This window comes from Aulostomus chinensis, chromosome 2 (assembly GCF_037954235.1).
Source record: "Aulostomus chinensis isolate RoL2024-O1b breed Wild chromosome 2, RoL_Achi_v1.0, whole genome shotgun sequence".
Lineage (NCBI taxonomy): Eukaryota > Metazoa > Chordata > Actinopteri > Syngnathiformes > Aulostomidae > Aulostomus > Aulostomus chinensis.
The window spans coordinates 20,792,246-20,806,903 of record NC_141321.1 but is presented as its reverse complement, the minus strand read 5'-3'; the positions used below and the strand labels follow the sequence as shown (position 1 = coordinate 20,806,903).

Genomic DNA, 14,658 nt, shown 5'->3' with positions numbered 1-14,658 from the left:
TACTTGAGAAGCGTATTACACTTTTAAATGCAGTACCACTTTAATACGTTTAAACATATAAATAAGTTTGGCTGCTGCACATTTATGTGGCTGCTATAGATTCTAATAATGGAGTATAATAGAGAAATTTGCTATTCTGTAGTGACATTCAGCTCGACAGATACGGTATATGAGATATTTCACCTTTGACCATACTAAGTGCTGATGTAAGACCAGTTCCTGGAGCTGCCTGTTATACAGGTGATATCACTCTGACCTGTGACTTCATTGTCTGGAAGCTTCTTTCCTGCATAGCTATGGATCAGTTGTTGTTTGTCAGCTGAAGTTGTGAATCACAGGAGGGAGGGAGGGAGTGTGTGTCTGTGTGTGTGTGTCTGTGTGTGTGAGTGTGTGGGGAGGGGGTGCGCCTTAGACAGATGTCTGTACATCTACACTAACCTCTCCATGTGGGGCTTTTCCCCTCCAGAGCGTCCAGTAAATGCAGACCAGCTGGAGCGCACCCTGTTGAAAGGCGTATTCAGCGTCAGGAAGGGCAAGACGCAGCTGCACAAGTGGGCGGAGCGGCAGGTCATTCTCTGTGGAACCTGTCTGATTGTGGCCTCTGTCAAAGACAGCCTGACCGGGAAGATGCACATCCTACCCCTGGTGGGAGGAAAGGTGAGAATGCGGAGCTGGGAGGGAACCGCCTACACTGCCTGCCGGGTGTAGAGGGTGGGTCAGGCAATCCTGAATGCTAACAGCTAAGTTAGATACAGAAGATGATTATCTGGTTTACGCTGAAGTGCAGATGGGGTTCTTTGCTCCAAATACACAAACACATCACAACTTTTACAACACAAACTTGGTAAGATGCAGGTCATGTGACTGCAACTCTCCCTGCCGGTTAAAGCAGTGGTCTTTATTTAAAGGCCCCCCCCCCCCCCCCCAACTGTAGAGTTACAACTGTCACAGAACAGAAAATATCCCCAAAAATGTTCTCAGACAAAATATCCAATTTTCAGTGATTCGTTTTTACTGAATTGACACTCACTATATAACGAAAATCTGGCGCATCAGCACAATTGCATGAACAGTTATTGATAAACATGATTTTCCATGTGTTTTCTTATTTCATCTTTGCGTTGAGGTGGAGGAGGTGAAGCGGAGGCAACACTGTCTGATGTTCAGCTCAGCCGGATCACAAGCCCAGACATACTTTGTCAACTTTGACACACTGGCAGACTACCAGCGATGGCAGCGGCAGGCATCAAAAGTAAGCTAGAGACAAAATGTGTGTGTGTTTGTGTGGTACACAGTATCTTTTTACCATATATTTTTGTAAAGCAGTTCTTTGTTTGTTCCCCATTTGCCCTCTGGGGCTTTTACTTTAAGTGGGGAAAATGTTTGACCAGAAAACTGTTAGTTCTACTTTTTGGCTTCACAAAGGCAACTCTCAGTGGTGTCTGCTATTGATCCAACAATATATTAGATCTTATTTTTATTTTTCTAAGAGGACATCTCTGTTTTTTTCCACAGTAGTAATGTAAGTCAGTGTTTCCCTTTTTATTTTCACTGGGGATCCACTTTTGAAAATTGACCAACAATGATAACAACAAAATTATGAATCTGTGCATAAATGAATGTCCCTGACTGTCACTGCCAATTCCCCATCATGTCTCTGTCAGCTGGATCAGACTGACATCATGGGGAGGGGCAGTGGGGGCCAAGGAGGAATGCACTCAATTATGTTACAGGTTACAGGAAGTAAACTTGATGTAACAAACTTTAATGACTGCCATCAAAATTACACTGTGTTGTGTTCATGTGATGTACAGCAACATAATATATAGTGAGTGAGTGTTCTCTACCACCACCTTGTGGACACAGGAAGTGGAATTTGTACAAAAATATGATATATTATCAGGATGGTCACGGTCTCACTCTTTGGAATAGCCAGACATTGGGATGTTATACCAAATACTGTAAACTTTTTCACAAATTTGAATGCTATAAATGAGACTAAATGAATGCAACGAGACAGCAAACTTTCTTATCGTTTTCCTTTCTGCATCAGTAGCAAATTAATTTCTAAATGAGATGCTAATTAGTTGTGGCTGATAGCAGACTTGTGGCAGCCAGCGGTGTGTAGTGTAGTAAGCCAACAGGATGTAGTCGAGAACCAACAAGCACCCTCATGTGGCTCTAATGCGTACTGTAGATATAACTATGATTGTGGGATTCTACAAATTTATTGTAAATAAAGTGTGCTGACACCCACCTGTGGGTCATGATCAAGTCTGAGGGAGTGGAGGATGTCAGTCACAGTGGATGAGGGAGTGTTAAGTACTTAATGTTTGGCTCTGGGTTGCCTCTCAACAATTCATCATTTCTGGACTGCTGAACTTGCTTTGTCTGATCTTCTCATAAATGGCTTTGCACCGTCGCTCCTTCCGGGAGCCGAACAGCCTTTTTGAAAGGCTCCGCCGAGGCCAAGTCAGCCTACAATTACCCGTGAAAGGAGAGGGCCAACAGAAAAAGAGAAATCCAATTAGCTGAAGATTCATTCCAAGTCCAGTATATCTCTCGAGCATGGAGGTATGGATTACTGCGTTAGAGCGGCCTGTATTAGAGTGCTGTGTGTTTCGAGTGCGTTAGATGAGGGACTGGGGATGGACTGATGAACGACTGATGTTTTTGCTGTACTGCATAAATCTCAGGTGTATGAATCAGAGAAAAGATCATGCTGGATAAGACTGAAGACTAGGCTGTAGAGATACATTACAGTGTTTATTTGTATTCATAGTTTGTCAGAATGTAGATTTGTTTCTCTACAAAAAGGACACATATTTATTTTAAAGAAATGTTTCTCCCTGGTGCACATAATTACATCACGAAGAACTGCTGAAAAACTGTCAAGGGAGAGTTCAAATAGGAGGGCTGCCCCCTTCAGAACAATGCACAGCAATCATTTTAAAATGTATTTTGTATTAAATATATGTATAATTTCCTAATAACCTATCCAGCTGACGTTACTTCTAAGCAAATAAGGCAGGGGGATTTATTTGAAATTTTCTTGCCTACTATTTGAATTTACATGTAAAATATTATTGATTTAATCAACAATTTCTTTCGTTAAATTGCTCTCGTTTGGATGTATTTCTTGGTTGTTTTTTTTAGGAGAAATCAAAAAGCCAAGCTTATTGTTGAAGACATCAGAGTTATTTTATCGCAGGAAATGCTTGGATTTTATCACAAGTAAAATAAATAAGACCGTGGGAGCTTGACTCAAACAGAATTACACGTTTTCTGTCTGTCATAATTCTGACCAATTTGTACATCTGATATTTCACATCTCACATCCTGTTCATTGGCCTTCCATTGATTTTCTATGTTTTTCAGAAACATTATTACATGGCTGTTGTGGCACAAATTGTCATTGAAACAATCCAGTTGACCTCTGCACAGCACTTCAGTTGCACAGAGAGGTACTTTGCTTCAGTCATGAGTTTGAGGGCATTTATCATTAGCAAGATAACTCCTTTCTGGTTTTGTTTTTTGAGTATTTCTGCTAAATTAATACAAACACACACTCATAGTTCAAAAAAAGGCAATACTAGGCTAATAAGCAGGCTGTGAAAGGTTCAGCTCAAGCCGATTATTAAATTGTGTCCCTGCTTGTTTGGCTCCGTTGAAAATCTGATTGCTTGTTTGAAAGTTTGAATCAAGGAATGCAACATGTACATTTTGAAGAGCAAGATAACATTAACTGCACGTGCCTTCATTCAGGCCTTTATTATTCTTTCCCTACATAGCTGTTAATTTCAGCGGACCCTTCATCCTTTGTGCCTCGTCATCTTTCTCACATTACTTCCGTGTGTCACAGTGTTTTTAATCACTATGCAAATCACATAAAACAGCAAACCTGTCTTGTTTTCTTTGAATTCTACTCTGTCAATTTGTGTCCATCATCCCTCTCTGATATCACTTAATTACTCTATTTAAAGAACGCTGCTTTTTTAAAAGAGCCTAGCAGAGCATTTTTGTCTTTGTCATCTCTAAACGCAGTTATGTGATGTCATCCTCCTCTGAGCAGCCGTCCCATTTTCTAGACCGCTGCACAGTGTGCAGCCCTGTTGTTAATGGCGGACGCCATCCTCAGACTGGACAGGATGAGCTTTACTAGGCAGCCTGCAATGATTGCTGGCCAGTAAACAATCATCTCTGAGACAAACAACAGGCCCATAAAAAAGAATTACGCTTCCCTTTCTGACTGGACTGCTTGCATCTGAAGGCCAGTAGTAACTCTGTCTCTTTTTCTGGATTCTGCTATTTTGTGCTTTTGAGTTTAAGATCCCAACAAAGCACAAGATGGTTAAGTGGCTGCTGCTTCATACTGCCGTCCAACTATTTCTCTGTCGAGTTCTTGCGGTACGCAGTAAACGCTTTTCTTGGTAATAGAGTAGCCATTGACTTGGAGTTGATATGCTTTAAAAAAATTGGGTTTCAATTATAAAGCGACCAATGCCAAAGCAGTTAACTTCCATCCATCCAGCCATTTTGTACTGCTTATACTGTTAAGGGTCACGGGGGGGCTGGAGCCAATCCAATCCAATTCTGCCTATCCAAGCAGCTTTCTGGCGAGAGGCGGCGTTCACCCTGGACAGGTCACCAGTCCATCACAGGACCAACACATAGAGACAGACAACCATTCACACTCACAGTCACACCTACGGTCAATTTAGAGTATCAATCAGCCTCGTCCTCTCTTGATGTCTTTGGACTGTGGGAGGAAACTGGAGTACCAGAGAGAACCCACACAGGAACAGGGAGAACATGCAGACTCCACACAGAAAGATCCCGTGCCTGAGCCGGGACTCGAACCCGGAACCTTCTTGCTGTGAGGCGACAGTGCTGACCACTGCACCACCACCGTGCTGCCCAGTAGTTAACTTAAAAGCTGATAAGATAGCAAATTGATATCTGTTGAATAAAGCAGTAGCTGTTACTTGGAATGGCATGAGCTGGGGTCTTGCTGGCAGCTTTGATGTTGCACCTATTCTGAAAATGCAGTTTTAAGTAAAAAAAAAAAAGAAATAAAAACAAAATCTGATAGCATGAAGTTGTAGCTACCAGTTGGATTTCATTTTATTGTGTTTTTCTGTGCCTTAACTCAACCATTGGGTATCTCATCTCATCTCATCTCATCTCATCTCATGACAACACTGCTCCACCCACCAAGTATGGATTTTTATTTTTTTGTTTTTTGTAGCTTATAAATCACACAGCAGACAGCCAGGCTGTAACCTTCAGGAATGGAGGAGTAATAATACTTTTATGTACAAATACAAAATGATGTGATGATATACATTGCAAAAAGACTTGTAACTCTTGACATCTGAAACAGAAAAACCACTGGATTCCTCTCTCTCACCTCTTTCACCTAACCATGTGTATGTGTAAAGGTGGTGTCTCAGACAGTCAGCCTGGTGGACTTGTCCTGCTACAGCCTGGAAGCGGTGCCAGAATATCTCTTCTACAGCCAAGATATCACCCACCTCAACCTGCGACACAACTTCATGAGCCTGCAGGGGCCTGGAGGCCTGCTCAACCTCCCCAGGTAATCACATTTCCTGAACCTAGAGAGGAATTAAGGGCTAGTGGATCATCGTGTCATGTTTTCACTCACCTCCCAGTGGATATCAGGTGAAAGTAGCACAGTGTTGTGGTAGTCGGGAGTTAAGAAGAAAGCTGCCATCATGTACAGTCCTGCACTGCAAATTGAATTAATTTGAACAAGCGGAATCCAACACTATCAAATTCCTTTCCCTGTTAGATTCCTCCAGCTGGGTCGTTATGTAATATCGTATAATAATGCTTTAAACATCAATACTGAGGACAGCCTCTCAGGTTACTTTTTTAAAAATGGGTCGGAACAATGAGTGTTTAAAAAAAAAAGCCCAGCATGTGGTGATATGCAGCAGTTGTGTAACTATTCACACTGTCGTAATAGCAACTCCTGTATTATATGACAGCAGCTGCAGTGACCAACAACTCTCTCAAACTTTGTTTTGTTCGTGACAAAACATAATCATCATCATCATTAGAAATAAAGAATCTTTTCCGAGGTCGCGATTCTTCTTCCTGGCTGGCCAACTCCTGTGTTTGTGTTACAAAATGATTTGCTGTGTCTGTGGTTTATTTCACTACAGAGGACAAATGACAGTGAGCATCATTTCCTGTAAGGTGCGTGGTGCCTTCTTCAAAACAAAATTAGATCGTAAGCAGCTGATGCACCAGTTCAGGTAGATCGTTTGCAGTAAGGGGACCGTTGTGCAGGCAAATTCATGTTTTGATTGACTTTTATTTCCAGTTCAAAGGCAACGCATACATGTTTCATTCTGCAGCCTCTCTTCGGTCTGGGAACAAATCATTCTGCCGCATCAGCTGAGGTCAACAAGCTAGCTACAATTTATCCTTAATCCCTGAGTGGCTCCAAATACAGATAACAAAATAATCAATCTAATGAAAAAGGTCCCCCAATTATCTTTAATTATATTATTTAAGGGTCCAGCACTGCTGCAATATTTTCCATAATGAGCCCTCTGTCTGTTTTTTTTAGAAGAGGATGTGACAATAAATCATCACAGCAGCTGCAAAGCTTTTAGTACCTGGGTAACAACAGGAAGGCTGCTTTAGAAGCCATAACTGTGTAGCTGCATGGTACTACTGCATTCATCACAGCCCAGTCTAGTGTAAAAACACACACACACACACACACACACACACACACACACACACACACACACAAAATCGATGTGTCATGTTGCTGTTAATTCATCCACCTGGGAGATCAGAAATCACAAATCAAAATCTGCATTGTCAACGTTTGTCTGGTCGATCTAGGTGACTTCCTGTTTTGCCTATGATGGCGTGGATGATTACTTATGTGATTATTGCCCTCTCTCGCCTGCCAGGAGTACAGGCTCCCTTTTTTGGCGGCTAATAAGTTGATAATAACTTTGGGCATGGATTAAACTGCCACTTGTAAGGAAAGGCTCCACAGTATCTAGTGTCCACAGTGATTCTAGTGATTCACAGTGATTCACGACACACATTCCCTGAATTAAAAGTCCCACTGCACATGACCGTGTATCATCATTTCTTGTCACATCTCTTGTCTCCTGCACTGTGGAACAGCAAATTGCTCTGAAGATGAAACGGTGCACCCCAAATGTGGACCCTAGTGCGAGGCACGCTGATATGCTAGCGCGCATCTGTCTCATTAAATTGTCCACAGATACATTTTATTTTCTGAAGGCCATCTTGTTTTACTAAAACTACTTTCATATTCATATGGCACTAATGGCAAACAAAAATGAAATGCTCCAGCCAGATATTTGTGTTATGAATGTGTTTCTGTGATGGCGTTTGTAGTAAATGAGCTGGACCCCCCCCCCTCTTAACCATCCTGGTGACCTACTCTATTTGTGCTTAATCTTACGGTTGATGTTCTCTTTGTCTTCAGGTTTTCCCAGTTAAAGAGCTTGAACTTGTCCCACAACCGCCTGGGTGTGTTCCCTGAGTGTGTGTGCGAGATCCTCACACTAACTGAGCTCAACCTGTCCTGTAACAGCCTCCACACCGTCCCTGTGCTGATAGGAAGCCTGCAAAGGTCAGACATACACTTTACAACAATATGTACTGTAATAAACGCAATGCATACACATATATTTCTAAATGTCAGCATTTGTTAAACTCTGTAAACATGATTGATATTACAAATAGATATGTTTTTTATGTCCTACCTGTCAAAAATCTGTGTACACTGTATAACTCTTGAGTTGTATAACATGCAACATTTCAAACACAACATTCAACATTCAGTTGAAGTAAAGCAAAAATATTTCCCAAGTTAATCAATCCCACAACATGACAGCTGTATTCCACCGTTATGCGTGACTGTCACAGTGACCTTGACCACCAAACCTTTTTAGTTCATCCTTGAGTGCCGTTGGATGTTTTGATAAATTTCAAGAATACCCCTCAAAGCATTCATGACATATTGAGTTGAAGACATTAAAGTGGAGGGAGGGACGCCTTGAAAACATTCTGCCTTGTGCTCATGACTATCACTTTCACGGTGGCAGGAAAAAGAAAACCACAATACCAAAATTGAATTAACAGGAAAAACACCTATATCACAGTTGTCTTTATCTCTTGCCAAAGCTTACCACCGATCTTGAACCTACTTGATTTCAACACGCTTCCTCCACTACTTGCATCACGTACTTGTTTAGAAGGGTTGATTGCAGATTCAGGCCCAGACTCAGTGAAAGGAATGAATATGAGGGAGTGAATTAGAGTTGAACAACTCCACGATACAGCATGAGATTCGAAATAAAACCTTTTGTGTGTTATGATAACGACCAAAGTGAATTTAAAATATTCTATCATGTGCTACATGCACTGTATTTGTTTAAAACAATTTCTTCTTCATGGCATCCCCAGGTCACATACTTGTGTTGACTTCCATTTTTTATGGACGTGTGGTGATATTTAACTCTGCAATTGCTCTTAGTTGACAAAAGCAGGACATGTTTCTATCTTTGCTTTGTTCATTTTTTTCTGGAATGTAGATGTAGTTGGTAAGTTAAAACCTTTTATTCACGTAACCAAGGGTCTCAGAATATCTGAAAGCTGTTGGGGAGTCTGTGAAATTACTGAAGTTGAAATATTTTTGTGACAAGTAAAAGAAAGGTAAACCTGACCGTATTCTCATCTGCAGCCTGCAGACTCTGTCTTTAGATGGAAACCACCTGAGCTCCCTGCCCGAGGAGCTCGGTGGTCTCTCCCAGCTCAACAGTCTCGGGCTCTCCTTCAATAACTTCAGTCACATCCCCGCTGTGCTTGAGCAACTGAGTGCGGTGGACAAGCTGGCCATGGCTGGAAACAGAGTGGAGTGTCTGGAGTTGTTTGCGCTGGCCAGAATGAGCCACCTTAAAAATATCGACCTCCGGTAAGAGGCCCTCCGGGGACTAAACTGTTCTCAGCCCCTGCTGCTGCCTCTGTCTCTGCGTTCACCATCTCTCTCATCCTGCTTCATTTAATGAACCCATCCATCATGCATAAAATCAGGTCAATGGTAATATGTCATGCAGAGGCAGCCCCCTCGCATCAGTGTCAGTCACTCAGGTGAATATGAAAGCAGGTGGAAAACATCCCCCTACTGCCACCTATCTATAACGCTTTATGTCTCTTTCCAGTACTGTCAGAAAGATGGATGTCAGGACAAAACTAGTCTGAACTCAGCAGCACCTCTTAGCGTCACACTTTTATTTCACTTTTATTTCTCGATTCTAAGTTTGTGGAACACAAATGTTTCAGCAATGCCCTGCTTCACTCCTTGAGTCACACCTGAGAGCCTCCCAGACCTGCAGTCATATGTTTTAATAACAGCTCAGCGGTGGGTGTCGAGGCATGGTCGGCTCTACTCATTGATTTTCCTGCCCATATTTCTCCTCTCATCCTGGGGATCCAACCAGCACCCACAGCCCCACCCAGCCAATAATTTAACCTTGAGAGTTAAGCTGTAGTTTGGAAAAGGCAGACTGTATTTATGAGTGCAAGGTGCATCTTTGGTGAATTAGAGGGCTGGTAGCTCTCTGCAAAGAGGAATTATTGTTTATTAACACATTGGGTGGGATCAAGGAGTCCTGGCAGCCACGATCTTCTTCAGTCTCACAAATTTGACCAAAAAATTTGCGGAATTGTTAAAAAATGTTGCAGTAAATGTCTTGAATGCCACTGAAATAGAGGTGCAAATCATAGGGAACAAAGGATAACAGAGCTGAATCAGGACAGGAAGTGAAAAGAGACAAGAAAGAAGTGACATCAGGACAAAAAAATTGTATGAATTGAAAAGTCGCAAACTGAAAATCCAAACAGATCTGTGACAATTGTAGCAATTTTTTAAATGTTTTTAAAAGAATGATTTAATGATATAATGTTCCTCCTCTGCTCCAGTAGTGATAATCCCAGTCTAACATTGAATGCAGGCTGAACGGGTTACGTTGTGTGAAGAGTGAGAGTCTGGAGGCCGTGAACCAGGTGACCCAGCTGGACTTCAGGGACAATTGCCTGGACTCATTAGACCTGAGCTCTGTCTGCAACCTGGAGACTCTTCACTGCCAGCGCAACCAGCTGGGGACACTCACACTCAGTGGTTTCACACTGCGCATGCTTCATGCCAGCAGCAACCGTGAGTCCCAACACGAGGTGCTAGTACTCTCTCTCTGGCTGCACATTCATTTAGATGTTTTAGATGTTTACGTGACTGCTGCCTCTGTCTGCCTGCAGGCCTTAATACAGTCAACATCTATCCAGTCCCAAACCAGCTTACACACATGGAATTATCACAGTGAGTTCTGGCTGTGAATGAGTTTGTTTACTGATGTTCCACAGTAGCTTTGTCATCATTTCAGTTCATAAATCATGAACAATGTGTAAAGGAGGTGCATCATTAACCTGGGTCATCAGTATCCAACCAAATCTAAATTATAGTAAAGCTTCACAGTATTTACATTTAATATAAAATATAAATTCATATGGAGTAAAAATTCCTTTATTCGCAAATGTAAATGAAAATTTTGCCGGCCCACTTTGACTTGACGCATTTTGGTGTGTGTGTGTGTGTGTGTGTGTGTGTGTGTGTGTGTGTGTGTGTGTGTGTGTGTGTGTGTGTGTGTGTGTGAGACAGGAACCTTTTGGAGTACCTGCCAGACTGGGTATGTGACTGCAGAAAAATTGAGATGCTGGATGTCACCCACAACCTCCTTTCTGAGCTTCCATCCAGGTTTGTCTCCTTTCTATCACAAGCTTGAATTCCATCTCTCATCTTATATATCATTTAAATCTGTTTATTCTTGTGTAACAAACAGCCTGTTGTATTGATACAGTACGTACATGTTACATGGTGAAGCCTTTTAACTCTTTATTTCTAAACCTGTTTTCATAATTCTTGAGTAGTTTGCGTTTGTGGTGACACTAAGGAAATATAAATAGCATTTTGTGTTCCAAGGGCACAAAACTCAAGACCATCCCAAAGTGTTGATGCTGAAGTGGCCATCATTCAATGCTGGCCTCAGTGTTGTAAAAGAGATAACACTTCTGCAGGCAGCCAAACTGAAAGTGTCACTGATGGACGAGTTAGCATGGGACGCCATGGCTGATACCACAAGTCGTGAAGTCTACGTGTTCTTTAGTTTTTTTGGTCGTCTCTGTTGCCTCTTTGTAATCTGTCCTCCTAACGTCTCTTCTGGCCTTCAACAGACTGCTCAACAGCTTGAGTTTGCGAAAGCTGCTGGCAGGGAACAATCGTTTGCAGAGAGTGCCTGACCTACTTGACCACGTCCCTCTAGAAGCCCTGGACCTCCAGCACAACAAACTAGCCGAGCTCCCTGAGACTCTCTTCTACAAGGCCTTAAAGTTAGCTCCATTTCATTATCTTTCCAAGACAGTTCTTTCCCTGTTTGGTTGGAGCTGGCTATAATAGTGTCATTGCTAGTTGCTTCAGTCATGACACAGTATGTGTGGAAGAGTTAGGAATATTCGAGACTGTAACTGAAGATTCATTTACCCTCCCATTTCTTGGCAGCTCCTGTTAGCAGCTCGAGCACTCTGATGCACTTCACTGTCTCAGCTCTAATGGCAGTGATTGCCTGATGCATGATTGGGTTCCTGATCGCATTTTCTCATGAATGTTGGAAAACAAATTTGTCTGTAGAGAACAGACTGACAGCTAAGAGTCATGCATATTCTTAATTTCTTAGTCGTATACTTGGGTGAAATGCCAACATTTTTTTGTTGGCAATAGAGCTGTAATTACCCCCAATCCATGGGGGTTTAACGGCATCTAAACTGATGCTCTACTTACCAAGTGTTCTTTATCCTGTACAAAATCTGTGGATTATTTTCATTATTTAACTCATTATTATTATCAACTGTAGCAAATTGTTTGTGGATGAAGGAGACGAATAATGATCTGGTACTCATCACATTTCAGAGTCCAAATGAAAACTTGACATTTCTGAAGATTACCTGCTTCACACTCAAGTTGGGATGACGATGAAAGAATGGCACATTTTCACTGCTGACTGTTTCATTCCATTCATCTAATCCAAGCTCTCTTTACAAAATCAGTGATTACACAGCACTGGCCCAGCAGTGTGGTGTGAGTATTGTAGCTTCTCACCATACGCCAGCCCATGCAGGGAAACATCGCTCAGAAGTCAAGAATAAAGATCAACTTGAAAACATCGTAGCAGATTGACAAACAGATGATATTTGCATAAACTGACCACACACATACACAAATGATCAGGAATGACCGCTACAACCACAGCACCACCACACACCTCAACCAAAATGTGACCAAAGTGAGCGTTACACGTATTTTTCCTCCTTTGCAGCCTAAAATATTTAAACGTGTCAGCCAATGCCCTGGAAAGCATTCCTCCAAGCAGTCCATCAGAGGAGAGCCTCAGCACACTGCAGGAGCTTTATCTGACAAGGAACAACCTCAACGAAAACTGCGGTGCTCTGTTGGTCGGACACCAGAACCTGCGGGTCCTGCACATCGCCTACAATCAGCTGGTTTCCTTCCCTGCCAGGTGTGTTACCTTAGCCTCCATATCGGTGTGTTTCTGAGGACGTGCTCTCTCATTTTTGAGCCTGTGACCATTTTTGAACAACTCTCTTCTTTCAATTTGACTTGTTCTGTTCCTTTGATTGATAGAATACTTTATTAATTCCTGCTGGGGTGTTCAAGAAAGTACTTGAAACAGATAATTAAGTTAGAACCATTATCTAGGACGTTTCCTACCGTGCTTGATTTAGCGCGGTTTGTCCTGTTTGTTTGTCTTCAGTAAACTGAGTAAACTGGAACTGCTGGAGGAGCTCAATCTCAGTGGCAACAAGCTTAAGACTATCCCCTCCACTGTGTCCAGCTGTAAGAAGCTGCACACCCTCATAGCACACTCCAATCACATCACTGTCTTCCCAGAGATCCTCAGCCTGCCTGAAATCAAGGTCAGACTAGCTGTACTTTTGTTTGTGCATGTTTGTGATCATATTCAACTTGCCTCAATTTCAGCCATTACCTTTCATACATTTGTAGCTTGTTGATCTCAGCTGTAATGAGCTGACAGAGATCCAGCTGCCGGATTCGCTGCCTGCCACTTTGCAAGAACTCGACCTGACTGCCAACAACAGTCTGATGCTGGAACACAAAACTCTCAACCTCTTCAGGTGATTCACCAAACCAGAGCTGTTTACTACAAAGACATGGAAATAACTGGACACATGCTAAAAGCTGTATGACTGGTGTATATTTACTGCATCTACTGCATTTCCTCTTTCTTTTGAAGTCACATCACCACACTGAAATTAGACCAGAAATCTACCACAGCAGCAGGAGACTCACTGGGTGCCTCCACTCCATGGAGTCACGGATACTCAGAGATGAGCGGCCAAAGAAACAAGTGAGCATTTTTTTTTCTCCGTGTGTTCCCTTTTGTACACGGCAAAGAACTTGCCATCTAAATTATAAAACTGTAATACGCAAGTAAATAAATGACTACAGACAGAGGTGTTCATTTTATAACAATGTATATAGCTCTTTTAAACACTTAATTCAGTCTTCCTGACTGGAAAAAAAGCCTGACATCGCTCTTGACATCCATTGTGTGCTTCTTGTACCTGGCGATCACCTAGGCTGGCCTAGACTTAACATTTCATGATTGAGATCCATTGATTCTTTGCACTTGCACCAACGCCATCAATTGATCTCTTTAAAGAGTAGCTGCTGCAGTGCACCTGGTAAATCCGTTCGATCTAATGATTGTAACAACAACCGTTGAGTGCTCAGGTTGTCTCTTGCAGGGTCAGAGCCACCAAGGGGGTTCTCACTGTGCTGTGTCTCATCAGATTACAGCCGTTGCTCAGGAGCTGCAGTGTCACACATGCTGAACAAGCTTTAACTGACATCTATTTGGCGATGCTTGTCTGTTGTTGGGAACAGGTTGTGTGTGTCTGTGCTGGCTGTTGACCGTTTTGGAGACAGCATGGAAGCATGTTATGGTATCTTCGATGGAGACCGTAATGAGGAAGTGCCTCGGCTGTTGCAGTGCACCATGGGAGATGTGCTGTCTGAAGAAGTGCAGCATTCCAGCATCGACAGTGTCTATATGAGCAATACTTTCCTAACTTCACACAGGTAAGGTTTACAAGGTCTTCACAAATAAATATTTTTGTTGTCTTCTGTGTATTTAAGCGTTTGACAGCAGCTTTTGTTTTTTTCCCTCTCTTTCTGGGACAGGAAACTAGGTATGGCTGGTCAGAAACTGGGTGCCTCTGCCTTGCTGTGTTATATCCATCATGAGTCGTCAGAGCCAGGCGGCAACTTCAGCCTCACCGTGGCCAATGTGGGTACCTGCCAGGCAGTGTTGTGCCGGGATGGCCGACCTGTGCCGCTCTCTAAGGTTTACAGCTTGGAGAACTCAACTGAGGAGATGGAGAGAGTCAAATTCAGTAAAGCCATTATTACAGAGGTAATGTACAAATAATATGTTCTACTGTGTTGACATCTAATGTGCAGATTTACATTAAAAGATAATTCATCCA

The 14,658-nt window shown here is 42.4% G+C and overlaps 1 protein-coding gene across 2 annotated transcripts in view; it reads left to right on the top strand.

Moving 5' to 3' along the window:
* phlpp2 (PH domain and leucine rich repeat protein phosphatase 2) overlaps positions 1-14,658 on the top strand; it is a 37,668-nt gene that overhangs the window by 16,449 nt on the left and 6,561 nt on the right. For both annotated transcript variants that reach the window (XM_086183652.1, XM_086183643.1), the window contains 15 exons: positions 467-657; positions 1,127-1,252; positions 5,442-5,596; positions 7,505-7,651; positions 8,765-8,995; positions 10,035-10,237; positions 10,336-10,396; positions 10,736-10,831; positions 11,308-11,463; positions 12,447-12,647; positions 12,903-13,065; positions 13,154-13,284; positions 13,404-13,517; positions 14,057-14,251; positions 14,354-14,585. In XM_086183652.1, coding sequence (XP_086039778.1) covers positions 467-657; positions 1,127-1,252; positions 5,442-5,596; positions 7,505-7,651; positions 8,765-8,995; positions 10,035-10,237; positions 10,336-10,396; positions 10,736-10,831; positions 11,308-11,463; positions 12,447-12,647; positions 12,903-13,065; positions 13,154-13,284; positions 13,404-13,517; positions 14,057-14,251; positions 14,354-14,585 — 2,402 coding nt within the window. The remainder of the gene's footprint in view (positions 1-466; positions 658-1,126; positions 1,253-5,441; positions 5,597-7,504; positions 7,652-8,764; positions 8,996-10,034; positions 10,238-10,335; positions 10,397-10,735; positions 10,832-11,307; positions 11,464-12,446; positions 12,648-12,902; positions 13,066-13,153; positions 13,285-13,403; positions 13,518-14,056; positions 14,252-14,353; positions 14,586-14,658) is intronic.